Source organism: Mycteria americana, chromosome 1 (genome assembly GCF_035582795.1).
Source record: "Mycteria americana isolate JAX WOST 10 ecotype Jacksonville Zoo and Gardens chromosome 1, USCA_MyAme_1.0, whole genome shotgun sequence".
Classification (NCBI taxonomy): Eukaryota; Metazoa; Chordata; class Aves; order Ciconiiformes; family Ciconiidae; genus Mycteria; species Mycteria americana.
Genome location: NC_134365.1, coordinates 1,313,619 through 1,335,305, shown reverse-complemented (window position 1 = coordinate 1,335,305; position 21,687 = coordinate 1,313,619). Strand labels below are relative to the sequence as shown.

At 55.4% G+C, this 21,687-nt stretch overlaps 1 protein-coding gene and 1 long non-coding RNA gene across 5 annotated transcripts; one reads left to right on the top strand and one right to left on the bottom strand.

Annotated features, from left to right (window-relative positions):
- Window positions 1–1,713: 1,713 nt before the first annotated feature.
- On the bottom strand, window positions 1,714–6,714 carry LOC142413659 (uncharacterized). Of its 3 annotated transcripts, XR_012776877.1 has the most exons (4): window positions 6,432–6,714; window positions 4,923–5,105; window positions 4,297–4,509; window positions 1,714–3,616 (listed from the first exon to the last, which is right to left on the bottom strand). It is a non-coding gene; the product is annotated as an uncharacterized LOC142413659 (long non-coding RNA). The 3 variants fall into 3 exon arrangements; XR_012776886.1 differs by lacking the exon at window positions 4,923–5,105; XR_012776881.1 differs by lacking the exon at window positions 6,432–6,714 and having other exon boundaries at window positions 4,923–5,157.
- CALU (calumenin) lies at window positions 5,660–21,553 on the top strand. Of its 2 annotated transcripts, XM_075509845.1 has the most exons (7): window positions 5,660–5,685; window positions 10,606–10,842; window positions 15,600–15,793; window positions 19,218–19,384; window positions 19,671–19,731; window positions 20,439–20,638; window positions 20,973–21,553. In XM_075509845.1, the coding sequence occupies exons 2-7, from the start codon at window positions 10,622–10,624 to the stop codon at window positions 21,075–21,077; spliced, it is 948 nt and encodes a 315-aa protein (XP_075365960.1). In that variant the 5' UTR covers window positions 5,660–5,685; window positions 10,606–10,621; the 3' UTR covers window positions 21,078–21,553. The 2 variants fall into 2 exon arrangements, with proteins under 2 accessions (XP_075365960.1, XP_075366037.1); XM_075509922.1 differs by lacking the exons at window positions 5,660–5,685; window positions 15,600–15,793 and adding an exon at window positions 15,336–15,529.
- The last annotated feature ends 134 nt before the right edge of the window (window positions 21,554–21,687 follow it).

Here is a 21,687-nt window from a genome sequence, read left to right as displayed (position 1 = left end):
CGCTGCCTAACGGTTCGTGAACGCTCCGTGCCAGCCCGATGACGGGGCTGGTCGGTGCACGGTTATATCCACGTGGTTTCACAGGAGGAGCCGAGGGCCCGGCTCTGGGTTTAGGTTTTTGTCAGACGGGCGTCATGGGAAGGGGGTCAGCCCTGCCGCAGGGCTCTGCTCGGGAGAGGGGCCGTAGGAACAGGGTTGTGTGGGAACCCACCAGGTTGTACCCCCGTTTGGGTTCCGCAGAAGCCACAGCCTGGGGTCAGAACAAGGCACAGAAGTGTTGAAATAAGTCAGGAATGAGCTGTTAGAGTAAGTTTGGAAAGGCTCGGTGTTTTGGTTTCTTGACACCATCTTCCCATGGTCAGAGGTAAACTGAGGCAGGGCGTGAGTTGGTCTTTCCCATCAGGACACGCGGTGTTACACCTTCAGAGCGGCCTCCTGATGGTCTGGTCAGGGCTGGTCGTCTTGCCCATAAAAACTGGAGTCATGCCCTTGCTGCTCATCCTTGGGTTCCTCCGACCTCCCACATCATTCCTCGTGCTGGAGATGCTGCATCTCCCTCTTCTCTGCACTCCCACATGCAGCTCCATGTCCTCCACCCTTTGGCACACCACCAGCGCTGCAGCCCGACCTCAAAGGGCTCCCCATATTTCACCCACGGGACCTGTTGTTCTGCTGCGGGACCTCAGCCCACCTCATGGTCCTCCCTCAGAGCAGAGTCACCACTAACATTGCTCCTGGGAGAGGTTTGTCTGACCCGGTTCCCCATCCCTCCTGTCCGAATCACCCCCATTGTAGCTCTGCGTGCTGGACCTGGTGCACCCACAACCTCATCCGTGGTCCAGATGTGCAAAGGAAGGCTGCTGTCCCGCTCCCACCAGGAGACTGTTAAAAAACCGTATTTTTTTTTTTCCACACTGATCAAGAGCAGGTTTGCTGTGCTCTCCTCCCAGACGGCGGTTCTGAGACCTCCGGTTGTTGTCACTGCCCTCCTTCGGGCTTTCTGCAGGTGGCCCAGTGCAGGATCTAGGATTAGAGTTCATGCGTTTACACTCTGTTTTTTTGGGGGGGGTTCTGGTGGCGTTACCACTTTGGGGAAACGACCTGAAGAGAGGTGGGATGCAGGCTGTGCTCCCAACGGGCGTTTGAGCCTCGCTGTGTTTCCATAGCAGCTTTCCCAGAGGGACTCATAACAGCGTGGATAGCGGCTCAGTATCCAACCGCCCTACAACGAAGCTGGCATCCCAGGGCAAAGCTGGAGTTAGGAATTCCCTTCAGATATTTTCAATCCTGAATTTAATACTCCCCGTTGCCCTGTTTGCAGCTCAGGTGGAAGCAGGCCACCTCTCGCAGGCGCAGCCAGGAGAGACGCATCTGATTGCATGCGTTTACGCAAGCCACAGGCTCCCCCAGTTAATTTGGGTTTGAACAACAGTGCATTTCCTAGGAAGAACATCCAATTCCATGGCAAAACCACGCAGTCCTGGCCGGCCAGATTCCTTCCACCTGACTTCACCTCCCTGAACGAGGCAGCCGGCTTGAGGACAGAGCCCTCCAGTCTTCCAGCACTCCATCTCCTTCGTAGCGTTGGTTGTTCTCCAGACCCTTCGTGGTGTTGGTTGCTCTCCAGACCCTTCATGGCGTTGGTTGCTCTCCAGACCCTTCGTGGCGTTGGTTGCCCTCCAGACCATCACAGCTCTTCTTCCAGAGGTGTTTCTCAAGGGACGCACAAAGGTTTTATGCTAAAACCAGCACCTAAACAGTGTCCGTGACTTGGCAGGGGCTGCAGCTGTGGGTGGGATGATCTATACGCCAACAGACTAATAAAATTCTCTCTTCTTTGTCCAAATACCAAGGTCATCTTCCCCTGAACTCCTCTGCTGTCCGGGGCATGTGACAAAGAGGTAAACAAGGCTACAGCTGAAAAGCTAGTTAATAAGTAATATGTTCTCCTAATTCTCTGCTTTTGGTAGAGTTCGAAGGTATAATTAATAAGTATCCAGCGCTTTCAAAAGCCAGGACACTTTATTTACCGCTGTACAAAACAGGGACTGTGCAAAGACCTGATTTTACAGACAATTTGTGGTTGTACCCGTTCTTAGCTAAGGTTATGAGCAAGACAAGACCTGTGCAGAAAGGAAGTATCTTTTGTTAGCACTGTCTCAGCGGACAAAGCAGCTAAACGTCGACAGTGTGGGCAAAACCAAACCAGTGGGATCGAGGGATTGGGAACCCTGAAACAGGAAAATAAGGATCAGGAGAGGATTCTACCTCATGCAAAATACTGGGGAGCAAGCAGAGTATCCAGCTGCAATGTGTCAACGTTTTTTAAAAGACTCTGAAGAACTGGAGGAACTAAAAAAAGAAACTATGAAAATGGTCTGAGAGTTGGAGAAAAGGTCTTTGACAGGGTACTTAGAGCTCAGGGTTTCTTTAGCTCAAAAAGGAGGAGGAGGGATGATTTAGTTTCTGCATATAAGCACTTCTGCAAGAAAATGTAAGGTCATAAACCGATCTTAAAAGCAGTGGAGAATATCAGAATAGGAAGTCACAGTAAGAAATGATGGCCGCAGCGTGAGAAGCTGGATGGATCAAATGGGAATTGAGACACAGCATTTGATTTCATGAGGGTGATCGGACCACCGGACCAGGCTGCTGAGGAAGAGGTGGATCACCTGTCTCTGCCGTGAGGAAGGCTGGCTGACTTCGGGTCTTGTCCCTCTTGGAGATTTTAAAGCTCGCAGGCCTGATCATCTCGGTCAGGATTTAGTGCCGAGTTAGATTTAGGGGGCTCTAAGTGCGGAGATATTTTAATCAAGTAAAACTTTCCGGGCAGAAAGTGAAGGACACACTGCTAACCTTCTCCTGATGAGTCGCTGATAACTCAGGAAGAAGAGCCTCAAATTACTACTCAATCCTCCTTATTCTGGTGTTGATTGACACGGTTTTAAACATAGTCAGAAACTCGGGCCAGAAGCTGAACTGAATCACCAGTCCGACTCCGGCTTGGGCAGGAGCGTCCGCCCTTGGACCCCTGGTTTCGTGAGCCGGCCAGCGACGCCTCCCTCGTTCTGTCATTCTCCGAGCCCTCTGCCTAGATTGCACCGTGTCCTGCAGATCCACGCGTGCAATCCCCCGATGTCTAGATCCTTCCACGCCGGGGATGAGTTACCAGCCCCCTTGGGAAGGGAGGCAGGTCCCGGTGCTGGGGGCAGCCCCCTTCTCAGCCTTCGCTCCAGGGAGCCGTGCAGTCGTTGAGGGCAGGGCCTGACAGAAGCCGAGCTGGGGAAATTGGGCTGCTCAGAGTTTTCCTTCGAGCCCTTAAATCATGGTTTATAAGAACGCGGGCTTCCTTGTGAAAAGCTTCTAGTCCCCCTGGGTGCAAGAAAAAGCTTGAAAACAAACATTAAAGTTTAAAAATCATGAAGACAACCCCCCCAAGCCATCTTTTATTTAAAAACAAAAAAAACCCTCTCCTGATTTTAAAGTCTATTCACAATCTTCTGACATGGGACTAGCTATACCACACACAATCTATCGCCAGCGTGGATCCGCTTTTGAAATAGGGATGTAGCCTTACATGTGTGATTATTTTCTCGAAATCTTCCAGTATCAGCAACTAGAGAGATAAAAAAAGAAAGATGAAGCGTTAGTTTTTCAAGGAACTTTCGCGTAAGTTTTTTCAGTTCATGACTTAATAGTTGGGACGAGTTTTAAAATGTCAGCTGGCTGAAGCAGCTTTTAAAATTGTTTACCGTGACACAGAGGGTGGGAATTATCTCAGCGTACTGTAAATATCTGGTGTGAACATCTGCCACGGATGGCGCAGCTAGGCTCCCTTCAGAGACTGGAGAGAAACGTACTCTTAGGGTACAATTCATCTGACCTAATTTAGGCATTTACTTTAGGATGAGATGAATCATGTCCTGGAAGTGCCTATTTCTTTCCAGTGACTATAAGGGGAGTCTAGACAGCCAGCACAGATGTGGACGTGCACATCTCATCGGATGAATCGCATCCAACGCGATTAAGGCTTGACCTCAGCCACGCTGCTATTTGGCTGTAACGTATCGACAATCTGATGTGTCACGGTACGCTGATGCAGTGTGAAATTAAATAGCAACGTGATGCTGCTTCAGGGTGCTCTAGTAAAACTGGATTTGGGTCGTACAAGACATTCCCTCCTGATGGGATCACATCTTGCTACAAAGCAGTAATTTTAAATGTAAGTAATTAAAATGCCATGCAGCATTTTAAGCCCCAATTTAAATATATTTATAAAACTTGCTGTCAACTTACCGGCATAGGATCTCTGCACTCCTCAGAGTTATTTTTGGATCGATGCTGTCACAACGCACTTGCTCGGGGCACGTCTGGCAGCACAGCCGGGACCCTCACGACAAGAAAGACATTGAGGGGCTGGAGTGCGTCCAAAGAAGGGCAACAAAGCTGGGGAAGGGTCTGGAGCACAAGGCTGATGGGGAGCGGCTGAGGGACCTGGGGTTGTTCAGCCTGGAGAAAAGGAGGCTGAGGGGAGACCTCATCGCTCTCTACAACTGCCTGAAAGGAGGGTGTAGAGAGGTGGGGTCGGTCTCTTCTCCCAGGTAACAAGCGATAGGACAAGAGGAAATGGCCTCAAGTTGCGCCAGGGGAGGGTTAGACTGGATATTAGGAAAAATTTCTTCACTGAAAGGGTTGTCCAGCACTGGAACAGGCTGCCCAGGGAAGTGGTGGAGTCCCCATCCCTGGAGGTATTTAAAAGCCGTGTAGATGCAGCGCTTAGGGACACGGTGTAGTGGTGGATTTGGCATTTCTAGGTTAACGGTTGGCCTCGATGATCTTAAAGGTCTTTTCCAACCTAAATGCTTCTATGATTGCATGATTTGGATACATGGGAACCAAGCCCATCAGCTCTCAGCACCCACCTGCAGCGTGTCGAGCGGTCCCTGCCTAAACGATTCCATGATTTTATGGCGAGATCCACGCGCCTCCTGTGACAGCACGGCGGCTCAGCCTGTGCAGCAGGCAGGTGCCACCCTGAGGGGAGGGCTCTCCTCACTCGGGGGCCTTTCAGGAGGAGACGCCATTCTGAGACCGCAATGTCCCCGCTGCTGGAGAAGGGGCAGGTCCCGCCGTGCTCCAGCAGCCCGGCCCTGGCTGCCGGGAGGGCTGGGGAGAGGCTGGGTGGCCCCACTCCGCCCCCCCAAAATGGCGCCTCGCCCTCCTCCATCGCCTCCCTTTTCCCGCCTTTTCCAAACGGCGGCCGCGCGCACGTGACACCCCCCCGCGCGTGCGCAGTGAGGAGCGGGGCGGGGACGACGACGACGACGACGGGGCGCTCGGGTGGGCGGGGCCGCCGGCCGGCGCGCGCGTGAGGACGTGGCGCTTTCCAGCCAATCGGCGCCCGCGTCTCCGTCGGGGAGAGGCGGGGCTGCGGCGGGCGGAGGGGGCGGGAGCGAAGGGGCGGGGAGGTGGGCGGAGGGCAGCGTGAGGGCGGGCCAACGGGCGGACGGGCGGCGGGAGGGTCCAATCAGAGTGCCGTACGTAACGGCGAGGGAGGAGGAGCGGCGCTCTGATTGGCCGGCGGGGAGAGAGCGCGGGGGGCCGTGCGGCGTGGCGCGGCGCCTACTTCCGGTCGGCGGAGCGGCTGAGGAGAGCGGGCGGCGGCGGCGGCGGCTCCTGGTAACGGTGAGGGATGGGCCCGGCCCGGCGGGGCGGGAGGGGTCCCTGGGCCCGGCCCGGCGGCGGGGGCGGCCCTCGGGAGCGGGCAGCGGCCGGCTCCGCTCTGGAGACGCGTTCTGGGGGAGCGGTAACGTGGCACCGGCCGGGCTGGGCCTCGGGAGCTCCGGGCCTGGTCGCCATGGGAACCGGCGGGGGGGACGGGGAGCAGCGTCGCTGTGTCCCCCCCCGACCGGTCCCGTTCGCCCGGGGCTGCCCCGCCGGCCAGGCCCGGGGATGCGGGTCGAGGCCGCGGCGGTGCCGGTCCCGCCCTGTGTAACGGTGCCCGTGCCCCGGCGGGGATGAGGCGGCGGCGGCGGCGGGGGGGGCAGGCGCTTGCTGGGGCTCCCTGCGGCTTCCCTGGGAAAGGAGCGGCTCCGCGGCCTCGTTATCCCCGGGGGATGAGCCTCCATCCTCAGCCCGCATCCTCCCCCGTTGCTCCCCGGGGACTGGTACCGGGCTCCCACTGCCCGTCCCTCCGTCAGGGCCCCCGGGCTGGGCAGGCGTCGGGCCCGGCCCGGCTTCGGCCGCATCCTGCAGCGGGATAAGCGGCAGCAGGGTCCCCGGTGCTGATCTGCGGGGAGACCCCCGGGGCGAGGAGGCATCACCCCAGCTCCGTTTGCCTCTTCATTAACCGTTAGCGAAAACCCGCGCCTTCGAGTTCCCTCCTATACCGGCGAACGTTTGCTTTGGGGTATAAATTGCTGCTTTCTCACCCGTTATTTGTTTTAGCTCCCGCTTAAAATCCCGCAGGCCTCGGGGAGCAGAGCGCCGAGTCCTCAGTCGCTGCCGTTAATCGCACAGCAGGGCGAACGTTGGCGATTTGCTGGTCGGAAGGGACCCGTTAACGACCCCAGACCAACCCCGGTACTCGACGCGATCCTCCGTTATCCCCGCGCTTGCGTCCGCGCGCTTTTCGGCACGGCGGCCTCTTTGTCACCGTCGCCCCCGTTGTAACGCAGAGCCGCGTCAGCGGCGTGCGGAGGTGACGCGCTGCTCTTCCACCCGTGGATGAGGACCGGGTTTGCCCGTCAGCCCCAGGCCGCTGGGGAACGGGATTAATCCCTTTAAAAGCCAAACTAGAGGCAAATTCCCGAATTTGAGCGAATTATCTTGTCTCTAGGGGTTTTCTTCTGTCAGCCTAGCCAGCCTCCCAGGGGGAAGGGGTTTCTCGCTGTCGGCCACCTCCGAACATCACCACAAAACCAAGCGCAGCGCAGAATCCCGAGTTCCTCCGTCGATATCACTGCAAAACCAACCCGAGTCCCAAGTTCCTCCGCCAGCCGAGGTTCCGGGAGGTCCCGTTCTGAGGGAATACCTCCCGCCTCCCCGCCGCTAATTGCCGCTTCTGACTTCCCCGCGGTTCACCGCCGAGACCCTTTTATTTAGGAGAACAGAGAACTTGCCGGCGTCCCTTCCCGTAGCGGTTTGTGGTTTGCTGAACTAGCTGGGGAGAGAAGAGCGGCGCACGTAATCGAGCTCAAAGCCTTATTTTTTCCCAAAACTGCGAGCTCCGAGGGAAATTTGGGGGTCAATCCTATTGGTAGAGCAGCCGTTGGTCAGCAGAAGCTGTTACTGATGTGAATTATTTATGAATAACGGTTGGTTTATGGGGGTTTTTTTTTGTCCCACCAAGCACTAGAGCCGCATCTTGACCCGCAGAGGTAAAGGCTCGTTGCCTCCCTGGCACCCGGCGCGATGCCAAGATACGTGTTTCGAGGTCAGATTGTCCCTTTTAGTCACCTCCAACTGGCTCACGGCCTCTTTGTGTCGACACCGTAGATAAAATCACGGTATTTACACCCATTCCGGGTCACCCTGTGCTGTAATCCGGCCCGCTCCCAGGATCTGCGGGAGGTTGGTCTGTGGTGGGCAGGTCCTCGACGCTGGGACGTGCTCGGAGCGAGCCGGAGTCTGGTCCTGCCTGTAAATATATATACAGAGCTCCTCTTAAATAACACCTGGGGGGTGTCCCCACCCCGTCCTGCTGAGGTCACGGCCGCACTGGATTGCATCAGAGGTGGCCGGGGGTTGAGGATTTTCACCCGGATCGAGCTGGGATTGCGAACGGCCGCTTTTCATCTGGTTTGCTTTCCGATCCTCCCGTCCCCAGGAGGACGCGGCTTTTTCCCCGCCTCGCCTGATGGCCACTTCAAGGCTCGTTCCACGTGGTTGGAGACCGATAGGAGCAGTGATTAAATCTTTCCGCCGCCCTCTCGAGAGGCGAGACGTGAGGAGATGGGGAAGGGATTAAGTCACCCAGCCCGGGGAGAATCCCCGGGGGGAGCTGCCCCCGCTCCCACCTTCCTCATCATCTCCTCATCCTCTGCGGCAGCCCGTGCCCGCGGGTGCCGGGCAAAGCCTCGGGGCTGGTGGCTCGTGCCGGCTGCCTCCTGCCTCTCGAATGGGTTTGTACAGGTCAAAATCCAGAATCCTCCGCCTCTCTGATGTTTATACTATAGCTCGTGCCGCAGAAGTTACCTGCGCGTTGAGAATAGCCGCTGCTCTTTCAGCTTTGCCATCCTTCCCCATGCTCCGACGCGCACGCGTCTTTTTCCCTTCGGCTAAACAATGCCGGAACTTCCCTTTTATTTGGATTAATTAATGGCCCAAAGCCCGGGACATCGTCACGTGTTTCCTGTGTATGAGACCAGAACTCGCAGCCCTCGTCCCTTCCCGCCGCAGAGCACTCGCTCTTCCTTTGAGATCCCCGCGTTGGTGGACGCGGTCGTGGCGGCGGGATTCCTCTTTTTCTTTCTTTTTTTTTTTTTCCCCCCCAGCGGAGCGGTGCTTTCCAGCTTTCTCGACAGGAAAACTGGCGATGCTCTCGCCTCCTCGGGCTTTGGCTCCTCTCCTTTGCTCGCCGGCTGCTGCCGCGCCTCAGCCCTGAGGTCGCTCTGCCCGTTCCCGAGAGGGGAAGGGCAGCTTTGCCATCACCGCGCCGAAGGCTTCGCTCCCTAGGGAGCCTCCGGAGATCTCCGGAGCCGGAGAGGGAGCGGCAGAGATGCTTAGCGAACGTCACCCGGTGCCAGGCAGGGTTTCCGCGAGTGCCGAGCCTGCCATCAGCTGCGTCCCGCTCCCTCTCGCCCCTCGGGTCCCTAACGCTGCTGAGCCGACCGGGCTGTTGACCTGCAGATAGCTGCCGGACCGGCCGTGGCTCGCAGGAAGCATTTCCTTGTGGCCCTCGCAGGGATGGAGCCGGCCGCAGCTCTCTGGCTCCAGCCTGAGCACACCTCGTGCCGCAGAGCGGCCAAACCCGCTCCGACCCGGCCGGCAGAACAACCGCCTTTAGGGCAAAGCAGTCGGGTGCATCCTCACTCCCTGACCTTCTTTTAAATTGATTTTTGACTTTTTTCCAGTCTTTTCTCCTGTCACAACACCCCCTTATAGCAGGCAGAGCCCGGTCGCCGTCGTGCCGTTGGCGTCTAGCCTCGTGCCGTCGGTCTTCCTTGGGTCCTTCATCTCCCTCGCGGGTTTGTACCCCGATGGCAGCACGCGGCTGCAGGGCGTGCAGCCCTCCTACGGGGAATTTATGTTGCCGGCTTCAAGGGTGAGCTGCTTTCACACCGAGTGGGACCTGTTTTCATCCCTTTTCCCGTCTTCTGGGTGTGAATGTGGCTTAAAGCCAACGCAGTTACGGTGACATCGGAGGTCGAAGAGCCCTCGCCCTGTCTGGGAGTCTTTATTTTGTGGGGCGAGCGGCCCCGACACCCGCTCTCATCGCTGAAGGGATTTCAGATGGCACAAACGCTGCACGGATAAATCCGTCGGGCATCGCGGGGGGGATTAAAAATGGATCCCTTGCCCTGAAGTTTAGGGTTTTTTTTTTCCCCTTCCGCTAAATTCTAATTTCTAAAAGAAATTTCTAAAAAGAAATTACCTCTTTTCTAACCTCTGCAGGTAATTTCAGCTGCGCAGACTCTTTAACTTCTGGTTTCTACAGGGTAAAATTTAATTTTATAAACTTTTTCAGGCAGGACTGTGCAAGTGGAGTTCTGCTTGCACGGAGAGAGTAGGGCGGCTCGATCCCACTGCTGGAGAAGTGGGACGGTGTGCTGAGGGATACGTACGTTAGCTGCTTGATTTAAATTTAGATTAAAGAGATAAGGACGGGGAATTATTTCCGAGAGCCCTGTTTGATTGCAGAGCGCGGCTCTCGCGTTTTTAGCCGGCGTTTTTCCCCCCAAAATCACCCCGTCTCGAGCGTCTCTGTCGTTGTGTGCGTCCGCCGCCCGCCCGGGTGGGTGACACCTGGAATAGGGTTCCAGATGGGTGTAGCGAGTCCGGTGGGACTTGAATTAACGGTGAAATATGTGTGGGCGAGGCTTCCATCCACGTCGCTCCGACCTGGGGTATCGGAAGTCCCGGAGGAGCGTCTGAAGCCAGCGGGTGGCCAAGATGCCTCGCCGGGAAGGAGGTTGTTTTTTTTTTGGGGGGGTGGGGGAGACCCAGCCCCGCGGGGAGGGAATCGGGCAGGAGGACGTGAGAGCAGAGGGCAGCCGGCGCGGCTGGCGACCGGCTTGGCGGGGGCCGCGTATCGGGCGATCCGCCGCGCGTGTTTGCCACGCATCCTTCGCATTCCTCGCCGAGCAGGCTCTCCTTCCAGCAAACGCAGTTGTTGCTCCCTGCCGTACGGAGGGGCTCGGCTGGGGCTCGCGTGAGGGGTTTTGGGAGCAGGGGAGCCGCTCCGGGTTGTGCGTTAACGAGAGTTTCCGCAAGCGCCGTAGGGCTGGGAGGTGGCTTTGCCCAGATAATCTGTATTTAATTCATCGGCTCCTGCTGTTTCGGTGTCAGAGTTCTGGTTTGCCACCCTGGAAGCGGCGACGTGCCGCTCCGGCGTCCCCGTCACCACGCGAGCTCCTAAATTCCCCTTCTCTCGTCGTGCCGTAGGTGCCTCTGAACCACCATGACCATCCCCCAGCTCCTCCTGTGCCTGTCTCTCTCCATGCTCTGCATCTCGAGCAAACCCACCGAGAAGAAGGACCGGGTTCACCACGACCCGCAGCTCAGCGACAAGGTCCACGACGATGCGCAGAACTTCGACTACGACCACGACGCTTTCCTCGGCGCGGATGAGGCCAAAACCTTCGATCAGCTCACGCCGGAGGAGAGCAAGGAGAGACTCGGGTAAGGAAAAGAGCCGAAATAAAAACCTGATGGGGAGAGAACGAATCCACAGTGGCCATAAACGTCACCCCGGCATTCACGTATGTTCTCTTGCACCTCGGGTGGCAGAGGCAGTCTCAACTAGAGCCTTTTAAATGTCATTTTTAAGGCAGTAGTAACCGAAATGTAGCGACCAACACAAGTGGTGACAAAGTTATGCGGCACATGTGCAGTTCTCCTCGCTGGAGACCTTGCTCTCAGCCTGCAAGGTCACCTTGAGGCATTCCAACCGTGCACGCTTGCTTCTAAGCACCAAATACTCCCCAAAACTACAAAATAGAAATGAAAATAAGCGTCTTTTCCCTTCGCTGTACTCAAACCGTGCTAAACAGCGCTTGCTGGTCTCCAGAGTCTGAAGGCCTGGGGAATCGCTTCCGTTTTCCTGCCACGTTCTCCTTCCCAGTTGAGAAGCGACTGGGAAGCCGCAAAGTTAGCGAAAAGAGAGCATCTCTTGAAAATTAACTTCTGCTTCCTTCGCTTTGCCTCCCCCTGCCACCCGCGGACGTCAGGACAGGGCGTTCGGAGGAGGCGGCCGGCGCTGGCCCTGGCACTCTCGGCTCCTGGGTGCTGCAGCGCGTGGCTTTGTGCGGCAGCAGCTGCCGGTGCAGTTGTTCGCCTTGGGCTTAGAAAAGCTCAAACCTTCGGAGGTTCCGCCCTGACGAGACATTTTTCGGAGACTCTTGAGGGTCGCGCTCCCGCCTGGCACCTCCCCGGTGAGCTTGGCCTTGCCGTTGGGACGCTCCTCAAGATGTCGGGCCGAAGGACTGAATCGTGACCGTCCAAATTGCCCGTTTTGTCTGGGGTTTTTTTTTTTTCCTGATTTTTGAAGACACCAGGCTGGCGGCGTTGCTGGCGCCTGGATGAGCTTCGCTCACCAGCGTACTCCTCCCCGTGAGAGCCCAACGCCTCGACCTCACGCTACAGCCGGTGGAGCAGCACGTCCTGCAGACCACGATGAAAACTGGGAGGGTTTTGGTTGTGGTTTTTTTTGGTTTGTTTTTTTTTTTTGAGGGGGATGAGGCTCCCTGATGAGAAGGGAAAGCTTAACCACATGTTAAGCTCAGGGAAATCCCACTGGAGGGAGGGAAACCAGAGGGACGCAGCCAGATTTGCTGGGCAGGGTGACACCAGGCTTGCCCCTGTGCTTTAGCATCCATACGGACCATCCGGGCTACCAGCCTGGGGCGGGAGGTAGCCGCAGGCCTCTCCACCGGTGGTTTGCTCTCGATAAAGGGCTGGGCAACGGCAACGCCACGTCTGCCCTAAAGAAATCTTTGCTGGAGGCTGGAGCCTGGGGTTGTTTTTATCCCCTGGGGACTCTTCAGCCTGGAAAAACTCTTTGGACCCCGGAATCCGTTGCAGCAAGGCCCTCGTCGGTCTGCAAACTGCAAAATAAGACGAGCCGGGCGGCTTTTTGCGAGGGGACGTCGTCTGGAGAGAAGCTCTTGATTTTTTTTTTTTAATTTTATTTTATTTATTTTTTTCCCCTTAAAGCAGGAGTGAATGCAAAGGGGAACGTGCAGCTCTGGCTGCGGAGAGCAGAAATAACGCCGGCGATCCTCCCCTCCTGCGCTGTTTTCCTGACCCGTAGGCTTTGTCATGGCTCTGCGCTTTAATTTCATTGTTCTGCTGAGTTATCTACTGGAAAAAGCTGGCAGTGGGAGCGGGGCCGGGGTAAGAGTTTCCACTCGGCTGTTTTAACGAGGCCGTTTCAAACTGCTCTCGCCCTTGACATAAAACAGCTTTTTTTTTTTTTTTTTTTTTTCTTTTTGGTCAGAGGCAAATTCATCACACTTTCCCGAGCTTGAATTGGTTTGATAAACTTGTTATGAATGCATAATTATGTAAATGATTTTTTTTTTTTTTTTAAATGGATGTTGTGCTGTTGAAAGGACCCAGTTTTCTGGGAGAGGGCTCTGGCTCTGTGTTTCCCGGCTCGGTTTCCGTCCGGCTCTTCTCACATCCCCGTTCCTTGGGGATTTCAGACCAGGATTTTGGACGAGCGTCCCGTGCTCTACCTTGTTTTTCTTTAAAGGCTGCCGAATTAGGGGAACGCTCTGCCGCTTTTCCTGGCAATAACGCTGAGCAAACAGGAATTCCCTTGCTTCCCCGGGACGCCGTGAGTGGGAAAGCAAAGCAGCCCGTCAGCTCCAGCTGCCAGCCATCGCAGAACATCTGGTGCCCCTGCCACCCCCTCCCCGCGCAGGGTGCTGCGGCGTTATGTGACAAAACTGCAGGGTTGTTTTTTTTTTTTTTTTAATTATTAAAACTTATGGTTTTCCTGGTTTCTGCCCTGGGAAACCAGCCTGCGAGCATCTGGGTTTGGCACGAAGCCGCTGAACCGGTTGAATCGGAGGTTTAGGAGATGCCAAAGTGTCCCCAGCGGTGCCGAGCTTGCCCGGGGCTCCCGCTGGGGACGGAGTTTAACTTTCCCTTAATGCAATTAAACGGGGAAGCTGTTCTCTAATTAAACTTTTGAACTTCTGCTGCCCCACCTAGAAACCTTTCCTGGAAAAGTCGCCTTGGCTATCTACCGATGCGGGCTCCAATTCTTCATGCCGGTGCTTTCCCCCCCGCCCCCCCGTGATGGCAGCGAGCCGTGCCGATGCCCGAGCTCTGGGTGCCGAGCAGCGCTTCTGGTCTCGGCTGGTGGCCGATTTCTCGTCGCCCTTGGCTGGGCAGCTGAGAAGTGGTTTTGTGTGAGATCTGCCGCTGCCCAGATCTCGTCGCTTCGGCTGCTCTGCTCTGTCGCCTCTTCGTTTTGCTGACACTGGGGGGGGGGGGGGGGGTTTGGTGGCACGGAAACCTTTTTAATAAGGCTGGGATGGTTCAGATTTTATGGTCGGGGAAACAGCTGGGGAAATTCCCGCTGGGATCCAATCCTCTGAGGCCACTTTGTGATAAAGCCGGGGAAGGATGATGCCCGCTTTTCCTGGGAAGCGAGTCTCCAGCCAGCCCGCTCCTTGACTCTTGTGTTTGCAATTTTAACCGTTTGCAGACACCGCGGGAGCCTTTACCCCGTGCCGTGCCGTCTCGCAGGAGAGCGTGGCGTGCTCTCGTGGTGCTCGTGCTGTCCCGCTCTCTCCCGTGGCAATGCGATAGGTAAAAGTTGAATTGTTTCCCTGAAATAGCGATTATTAAAATGTGCCTGTAAAAAGAGTCAGGCCTCCGAAACGCGGTGCACCAGCTGCCACAGGTAAAGTACGGCATCGAGCTGAAAGGCTCTTCTAGAAGAAGTAAAGCAAATATTTTTACGAATCTTCTCCCAGCTACCTATGCAGTTTTTAGGAACGTCCTTTGTGCCGCGGAGGAAATCGTGGGTTTGCTTTTTAAAAGCAATTATGGAACAACAAAACCTGGGTGGCTCCAGCCTCCCCTCTGTTTGACGGGGCCGGGTCTGCGCTGGATGTTTCGCTTTGCATCAAGATTCTGGGAATTAATAGTCTTGCGGTGATTGAAAACACCGCCTTTTAAAATTCCTCCAATTATTCGAGTTAGGGATTACTGAACTTAAGAGAACTGGTTTTGTGTTGAAGTTTCCTGTTAAAAGGAAAAAAAAAACAAAACAAAACCAAACCATCCTGCTTCACCAAGGAAAATGTTTTGGGCTGTCATCCCTGCCTTTAATCGCCTGGTGCTGCCGGGTGGGGAGCGCAAAACTGAAAGTTCCCAGCGCCGAGCTTGAAACTCGGCGTGGGCTGCGACCGCCCTGCGTCGTGCAAACACCACGAGTACTCCTAGGAGTAAAACACGAGGAAGGGCGAGGATTAAACGGCCCAGCTCCCCTCCCCGTGCCGGAGGCTCGTGTGCATCTGCCTATGGATCTCTGCATTCCTCCCGGCGGTTTTTCTTCACAGCTGCTGCTAAAAATAAAGAAGGCATGCGGCCTCGCACCGTGCTTTCTTTATAAACCACGCATCTCCGGTTTCTCCCTCGGTAGATGGGTGGGCATAGTCCTCGGGTGGGACCCGACATCGACGTCAGCTTCTCGTTGCGGTCCTAGGAGGGTTTTTCTCTGCCTTGCTGGGTTGGGCGTGCAAACGAGCCAAAGCTCGGTCTTTGTACCCCTTCCCCGGGGCCGGTCTTCCCACTTTTAACGTAAGTACGTGTACGTGCTTAACTGCCCGCGCCCTGTCGAGGCGGGGAGATGCACGACGGGGTGTTTTCCCAAGGTCTAACGAGGAAACGCTTTCCCCTAAGACGCGCGATTCCTGACGAGTGCAAAACCTGAACGGCCCAAGAGCGAGCAAGCCGGCGTTTCGGCGGCTAAACCCTACGTTGGTTTTAAGGACGAGCCGCCCGTGTGGCCAAGTTGCCGGGACCCGGTTATAAAGACCTCGACTTGCTCGCTCTGGCGCGCAGGGGTAGCCTGCCGCCGCTTGAAATGCTCTGCCCGGTAGAAGTAGAGCCTTGTTTCCCTTAACTTTTGCTGGATTTTTCTGCATTTTCTACAGAAAGATTGTAAGTAAAATAGATGAAGACAAAGACGGGTTTGTAACTGTGGAAGAGCTGAAAGACTGGATTAAGTTTGCACAAAAGCGCTGGATATACGAGGATGTAGAGCGGCAGTGGAAAGGGCACGACCTCAATGAGGACGGCCTCATTTCTTGGGAGGAATATAAAAATGCCACCTACGGCTACATCTTAGGTAGGTCTCTACTCTGGGGATAAAAACTTTGCGGAGCCGGCGCTTGAAACTTGCTGTTTTGTTTTTGTAGAATGATTGTAGATAAGATAGACACGGATAAGGATGGGTTTGTGACGGAGGGGGAGCTGAAAGCCTGGATTAAGAAGGCCCAGAAGAAATACGTGTATGACAGTGTCGAACGCCAGTGGCAGGAGTTTGACATGAATCAAGATGGATTTATCTCCTGGGATGAGTACAGAAACGTGACATATGGCACTTACCTCGGTAAGGGGCAAGGTGTCCGATCTGGTGGTGGTCTCTAATCAATAAAGCAGAAGTGCGATGGAGCAGAGCGGGAGCGCTCCTCTCGGCCCCCAAAGCCTCCGACTAAAAACAAAACAGCCGCCTCCGAATTCGCCTTCGTTACCGAAGGGCGATCTAAGGGGAAAAAAAAAAAAAAAAAAAGAAAAACCCAACCCAGGGCGAAGCTTGCCATCCGCACGCGGCTTTGCAGCTCTGCTTTATTGATGCGCTTAATTGTGAAAGTTAGCTCGGAACTCAGTCGTGAGCAATAACGTGATGAAAGGCACACGGGGTAACGGGTTTTTTTGCCTTCTAGCTTTTGAATTTCAAGCTACCGGTGGCATTTAGTACCTGCAGAGAAAGAAGCCGACTGGCTGTAGAAGCCACGTTTTTCGGGGTGTCTGCACCCTTCCTAAACCTCTGAAGATCGTTAGCAAAGAGTCTCTTAATCACTTCCCAAAGCCCTGGGTGCTCATCTGGGTTTCTCCACTTGTCCTGGGCGGGAGCTTTAGCTTAGAGCTTGCAGATTTGGGCACGTAAGACAGGTCAGCAACCCTGCAAGGACTTAACCACCCCCAGGAGCGAGGTCAGAAGAAGCTCTTCTGGGGTTAAGACGTTAGAAAAATACCAGTTCCCCTTCCACTTGTTCCCGCCTCCTGGAACGCAGACATATATGGTATGATGAGCTACAGCTTGAAAGCACGAAATAAAGTTTAATTTACTAAATATTTCCAAAGATAGTCAAATGTTCTGCAGAACGTATGGAGGCTGTTGCCTCTCGCTTCTGGCTCATCCCTCTTCCCTCGGGCTGTTTCGCGGCTTCTTCTAAAAGAAGGGGTTTAAAGCTCGAGGAAGAGTGAAGCTTGCCGTGCTGGCGGCGGGGGAAGTCAGCCCTCCACGACCCCGTCGGGTCTTACTAAGCTCCCCAGACCCCCCTCATGCTTGGGACAGGTCTTACTAAGCCTCATTTTTCCCTTAATAGTGTAATTCCCGAGATCCACAGAAAGCCCGGCCTATCTGCCTGTTCAAATCCAGCCTTGAAGGGAGAGAAGAGGTCCTAGGAAGGCTTTTATCACACTTTTTGCAGTCCGTGCGGTGGGATTTATAACCTGCAGGTGTAGAATACTTAAAAAAAAAAAACAAAACAAAACACCTTAATGAGAAAAAAAAAACCTTAATGAGAAAACCATTTCTCAAGCCTAATGTGGAAGAGAGGGGAGCGCCTGGCTCCCGTGACGGACGATACGCCGTAAAGACCTCACCAGCCGGAGCCGGGGACCGGCGCTCGACGCCGGGTGCCCTTGGCAGGTACCGACAAAGCCTATTATAGTGCTGCTCCCGCGTACTTTTTGTCCTCACTGGATGCCGGGAGGATCCCAACCGCCCCGCGCTGGCACCCACGCCGCCGGGCTGGACCCGGCAGAGCCCTGCCTGCCTAATGCCTTGGCTCCGTCCCCCTTTTTCAGCAGGAATTGCTTTTCCACAGCGCCTTTCTGCTGAAATATTCCCGTCCCTTACACGAGACTCTCCCCTCCCTTCTTTCTTCCCCTCTCCGGCCGGAGCGGCGCTGGAAATGCCTCTGGAGAGCTTGACCCGTGGCCAAGAGGCCGGCCGATCCCTTAATCGAGTTAAGAACATCCCTCTCCCGGCGCGTGGGAGCCGAGGCACCGCCCTCCGTTGCTGCTCTACTGAGTATTTAAAAAATGCTTGCTTTTTGTCATCAAAATGAAATGCTGTTTGCTGTTGGTTTGGGGTTTTTTTTTCTTTAAACTTCAGTACTGTATTAGTCACCGGGTTGCACCCAGTACTGTAATAAAGGAGCTCGGCGTGCATCGGCGCCGAAGGCTGTTGCTGTGGATCTAAATCCTGCTTTCCACAGGGAAAGCAAAATACGAAGTGATAAATAACCAACAGCTTCATCTTAAAGTAAAGCTCCCTTTAAAACCTCCTGAAAAAGAAGAATATAATAATACCACCACACATTGTTTTTGTTCTTCAGTCCCATCGGACTCGCTCGTCACCACGGGTGGGTTCTGAAACCAGAAACGCTCGCGTCTCTCCCGCTCCTATCGCTCGGGAAGATTTAAAAGTTGAGCTTGGGGCTTTGCTGCCTGCAGCTCCCGGGCGATTCCCCGGCTCTCTCCCCTCAGCCCGCCCTATAAAACGTTGCAGAGGTCAGGGACTAAAATGCAAAACGTTTTTGGGTGGGTTTACCCCTCGTTAAACACTCAGCTCGCTCGGCTCTCTGCTGCTTGCCACCTGATTAAAGCCACTCGGCCAAATGGCAGAACCACCTGCATTAAAAGAAATTGCTTTTAACTCCGACTCGCTCCGCTTGTCCTGCAAGCCGACGCTGATCCCGAGGCTTTTGTTTGCTCTCGCCGAGCTTTCGGCATCCGCCGCTTTCCGAGGTGAAAGCTTGGGAATGGAACAGGAAACTTTAGGCTTAATTACGCCCTAAAATAAAATCTTCTTACCCTCTTATATTTAATGGTTGGCCTTACAGCTGCTTAATCCCCTGCCTTTTGTCCTGGATGTAAACAGAGAAGGGGAGGGAGCCTTTTTTTAGACCCGGCCTGGCTCTCGCTTAACTTCACCCCGCAAGGATTCGGCTACGTCCTCCTCCTCTATCGATATTTTTCTATAGGCTGACAAACAAAAGCCGACTTCGGTATCCCGAAGCTTATCTATAGCTGTTGGCGTAGCTATATCTAGTGGCCATATGTGCCCAGATATTCCCGCTGCGGCGGGCGCTGGGTGATGTTTCGCTGGCTTTGAAGCCGCCCCGGCAGCGGAGAGCAATATCCCCTTACACATTCTCCTCCAGAAATAGCTTGGGCTGAGCCACCGGGGCCGCGCCAGCCAAAAAAACCCCCGATCCCTGTCTCCTGGGGGCATCTTCCCTGGGAATGCTGGTCTCCCACAGCCGCTGGCAGCTCCTCCTCCTCCTCCTCTTCCTCCTGGCAGAGGAGGTGCGGGAGAGATGTGACGGCCGCCGTTACCTAAAATTCAGGCTGCCGTGGCGAAGCGTTGGGAGGTTCAGGTTGGGTTGAAGTTGAGGAGGTTGGGTTGAGGTTGAGGTTGGGAGGTTGAGGTTGGGTTGAGTTTGAGGTTGGGTTGAGGTTGAAGTTGGGTTGAGGTTGGGTTGAGTTTGAGGTTGGGTTGAGTTTGAGGTTGGGTTGAGGTTGAAGTTGGGTTGAGGTTGGGTTGAGGTTGAAGTTGGGTTCACGTTGAGGTTGGGTTGAGTTTGAGGTTGGGTTGAGGTTGAAGTTGGGTTCAGGTTGAGGTTGGGTTGAGGAGATCAGGTTGAAGTTGAGTTGGGTTGGGTTGGTGGTGATGACCATGGGGCATCTCCCCCCTACCCGAGCTGACCCGGGACGACCGCCTCTTCTCTTCTCCTTCCCAGATGACCCAGACCCCGATGACGGATTTAATTACAAACAAATGATGGTGCGAGATGAACGACGTTTCAAGATGGCTGACAAGGACGGCGACTTGACCGCCACCAAGGAGGAGTTCACCGCCTTTCTGCACCCCGAAGAGTACGATTACATGAAAGATATAGTCGTGCAGGTGGGTCCGCGGCGGCTGGGGGGCTGCGGGCGGCGGCCTCGCACAAAATACGGCCTTGACGGCAAAGAAACGGGCGGAGGCGCGGGCGGAGACGGATCGGGGGTGGCTGTGGGCGGAGAGGATCGGCCGCGGAGCACGAAACGTGGCTTTTGGGGAGTTTTTAGCACGCGGACGGCGTCCTCGTGCTCGCTGGGGCTGGCACGGGGCCGGATCCGTGCCGGTGAAGGGCTCACGGTGAGGGGGGGACTCGCTCCCAGCGCGGCCAACCGCCCTCTCCTCCTTGCAGGAGACCATGGAGGACATCGACAAGAACGGGGACGGCTTCATCGACCTGGAGGAGTACATAGGTGAGACGCCGGCCCCTCGGCTCTGCCGCCGCGTCCCCTCCTCGCCGCGTCCGGCGGGAGCAGCTGCCGGCACGCGCTTTTCCCGGCCCTCCCCCTCCTGGAATTTTATTATCTCTCTTAACTCCCTAACTTTAGACCTGCCCCGCTCCCCCGTCCTCGCCGAGGGATCGCCGGGTTAAATCCCAAAGCGACGGCAGGCGCTGGGGGCTCGGACCCCCCCCGCCCCCCCCGAGGGAAGGCGGCGTCTGCTCGAAATCCGGCGTTTTCCGCTCTTTAACGCGGCGGGGGCCGCGCGTCCCTGCCTCCTCCCTTGGCGGCGGCGGGCCCTTTGTAACACCCCTTATCTGAAACGGAGAGCGGCGGCGAGGGGCGGCGAGAAGCGCGTCCGACTCCAAAATATGTCGGGAGAAACGCCGCTTGCTTCTCCACGCCCATTTCGAGCGGCGCTTGAAGATTTCGGGGGTGAATTTAAGGAAATCAAAGAGGTTTAAAGTCAAGCCCGGAAGATTTCCATCTTCCCCGCGGGGACGCGAGGGTCTCGTCCTCGTGGTCTCGAAAGCGGCGGCCCGTCCGCCGGCCCGGGGTCTTAACCGGGCGCGATCCGCGCTCCCGTGGGACGGCGGAGACGTGCGCGCGCGTCCCGCCGGCGATCTTCCTTCGGGGTGGATCCGGTGGAGGGACGTAGAGCCCGCGGCTGCGCCTTCCAGGTGACATGTACAGCCACGACGGGGACGCCGACGAACCCGAGTGGGTGAAGACGGAGAGAGAACAATTCGTGGAGTTCAGGGACAAGAACCGCGACGGCAAAATGGACAAGGAGGAAACCAAAGATTGGATCCTCCCTTCCGATTACGACCACGCCGAGGCGGAGGCGCGGCACCTCGTCTACGAATCCGACCAGAACAAGGTGGGGACGGTGCCGGGGACGCGTGTGTGTGTCCCCCCCCTCCGATTCGGGATCTCTGCCGCGGCCGGGCCCGCGGCCCTCGACGTCGCGGCTCGGAAGCCTTCCTTTCCCCGCCGCTCAGGCTAACGGCTCGGCGAGCCCCTTCGTTAAGCTAATTACGCCTTGCCTGGGCGCAGCGGCTCGCCTCCCACGCCCTCGGAGGGGTCGAGTGGGGGGGATTTTGGGGGTTTTTTTTTGGTTTTTTGGGTTTTTTTGGGGGGGGGGGGGAGCCGGGGAGGGAGGACGGGAACCGCCGCGGCGGAAATGATGGGACTTGGTGTGTGCTCTCTCGCAGGACGGCAAGCTGACCAAGGAGGAGATCGTGGAGAAGTACGACTTGTTCGTGGGGAGCCAGGCCACGGACTTCGGGGAGGCCTTGGTGCGACACGATGAATTTTAAGAGCTGTACAGAGCTAAGCCGTTTCTTAAATAATTTATTTTTTACAGTTTCTGGGATTATCACAAGAAACATTTTTTCGCTACTGAGACTGTTATTTCAGGCGATGAGGTGAAACGCAACGAAAATCTCTCTTCCCGTCCTTTTGATTTTTCTTTTCTTTTTTTTTTTTTCTTTTTTCTTCTTCCCAAAGGGACGGGGACTCGCTCTTGGGAAAACCACCTCTCATTATGACACTTTGGGGGTTCTTTTTGGTTGGGTTTTTTTTTGTTTTTTTGTTTTTTTTTTTAAATTTACCCCATCGTTTTGTGGTCTTGACGCGTTCTGTTGGTTTTTGTCTTGCTTTTGGTTCCGCGGGAAGCGAAGAAACGCGTCTCCTGACAAGCTAAGGGTAGCGCGACGCTCGCGGTTCTCCCCTTGCCCTGCCTCCCTCTCCCCTCTGGTTTGCTGGTACGGAAATTAAAATTAAAAACCAACCCCCCCAAAAAAAAACCAAAAACCAAACCCAAACCCAAGAAAACAAAACTAGAATAAAGCCAGAGAACAATAGGGCCAAAAGGAAAAGAAAAAAAAAAATAAAATAAAACCCGAGGTGAGCCAGGCTTTTGTTTTA

Excerpts from the sequence above, each read along its gene's own strand:
- CALU (XM_075509845.1), top strand. The coding sequence starts at position 10,622 with ATGACCATCCCCCAGCTCCTCCTGTGCCTGTCTCTCTCCATGCTCTGC. Across the intron at positions 19,385-19,670 it reads TGAAAGATATAGTCGTGCAG|GAGACCATGGAGGACATCGA; the intron begins GTGGGTCCGCGG and ends TCCTCCTTGCAG. Across the intron at positions 20,639-20,972 it reads ACGAATCCGACCAGAACAAG|GACGGCAAGCTGACCAAGGA; the intron begins GTGGGGACGGTG and ends GCTCTCTCGCAG.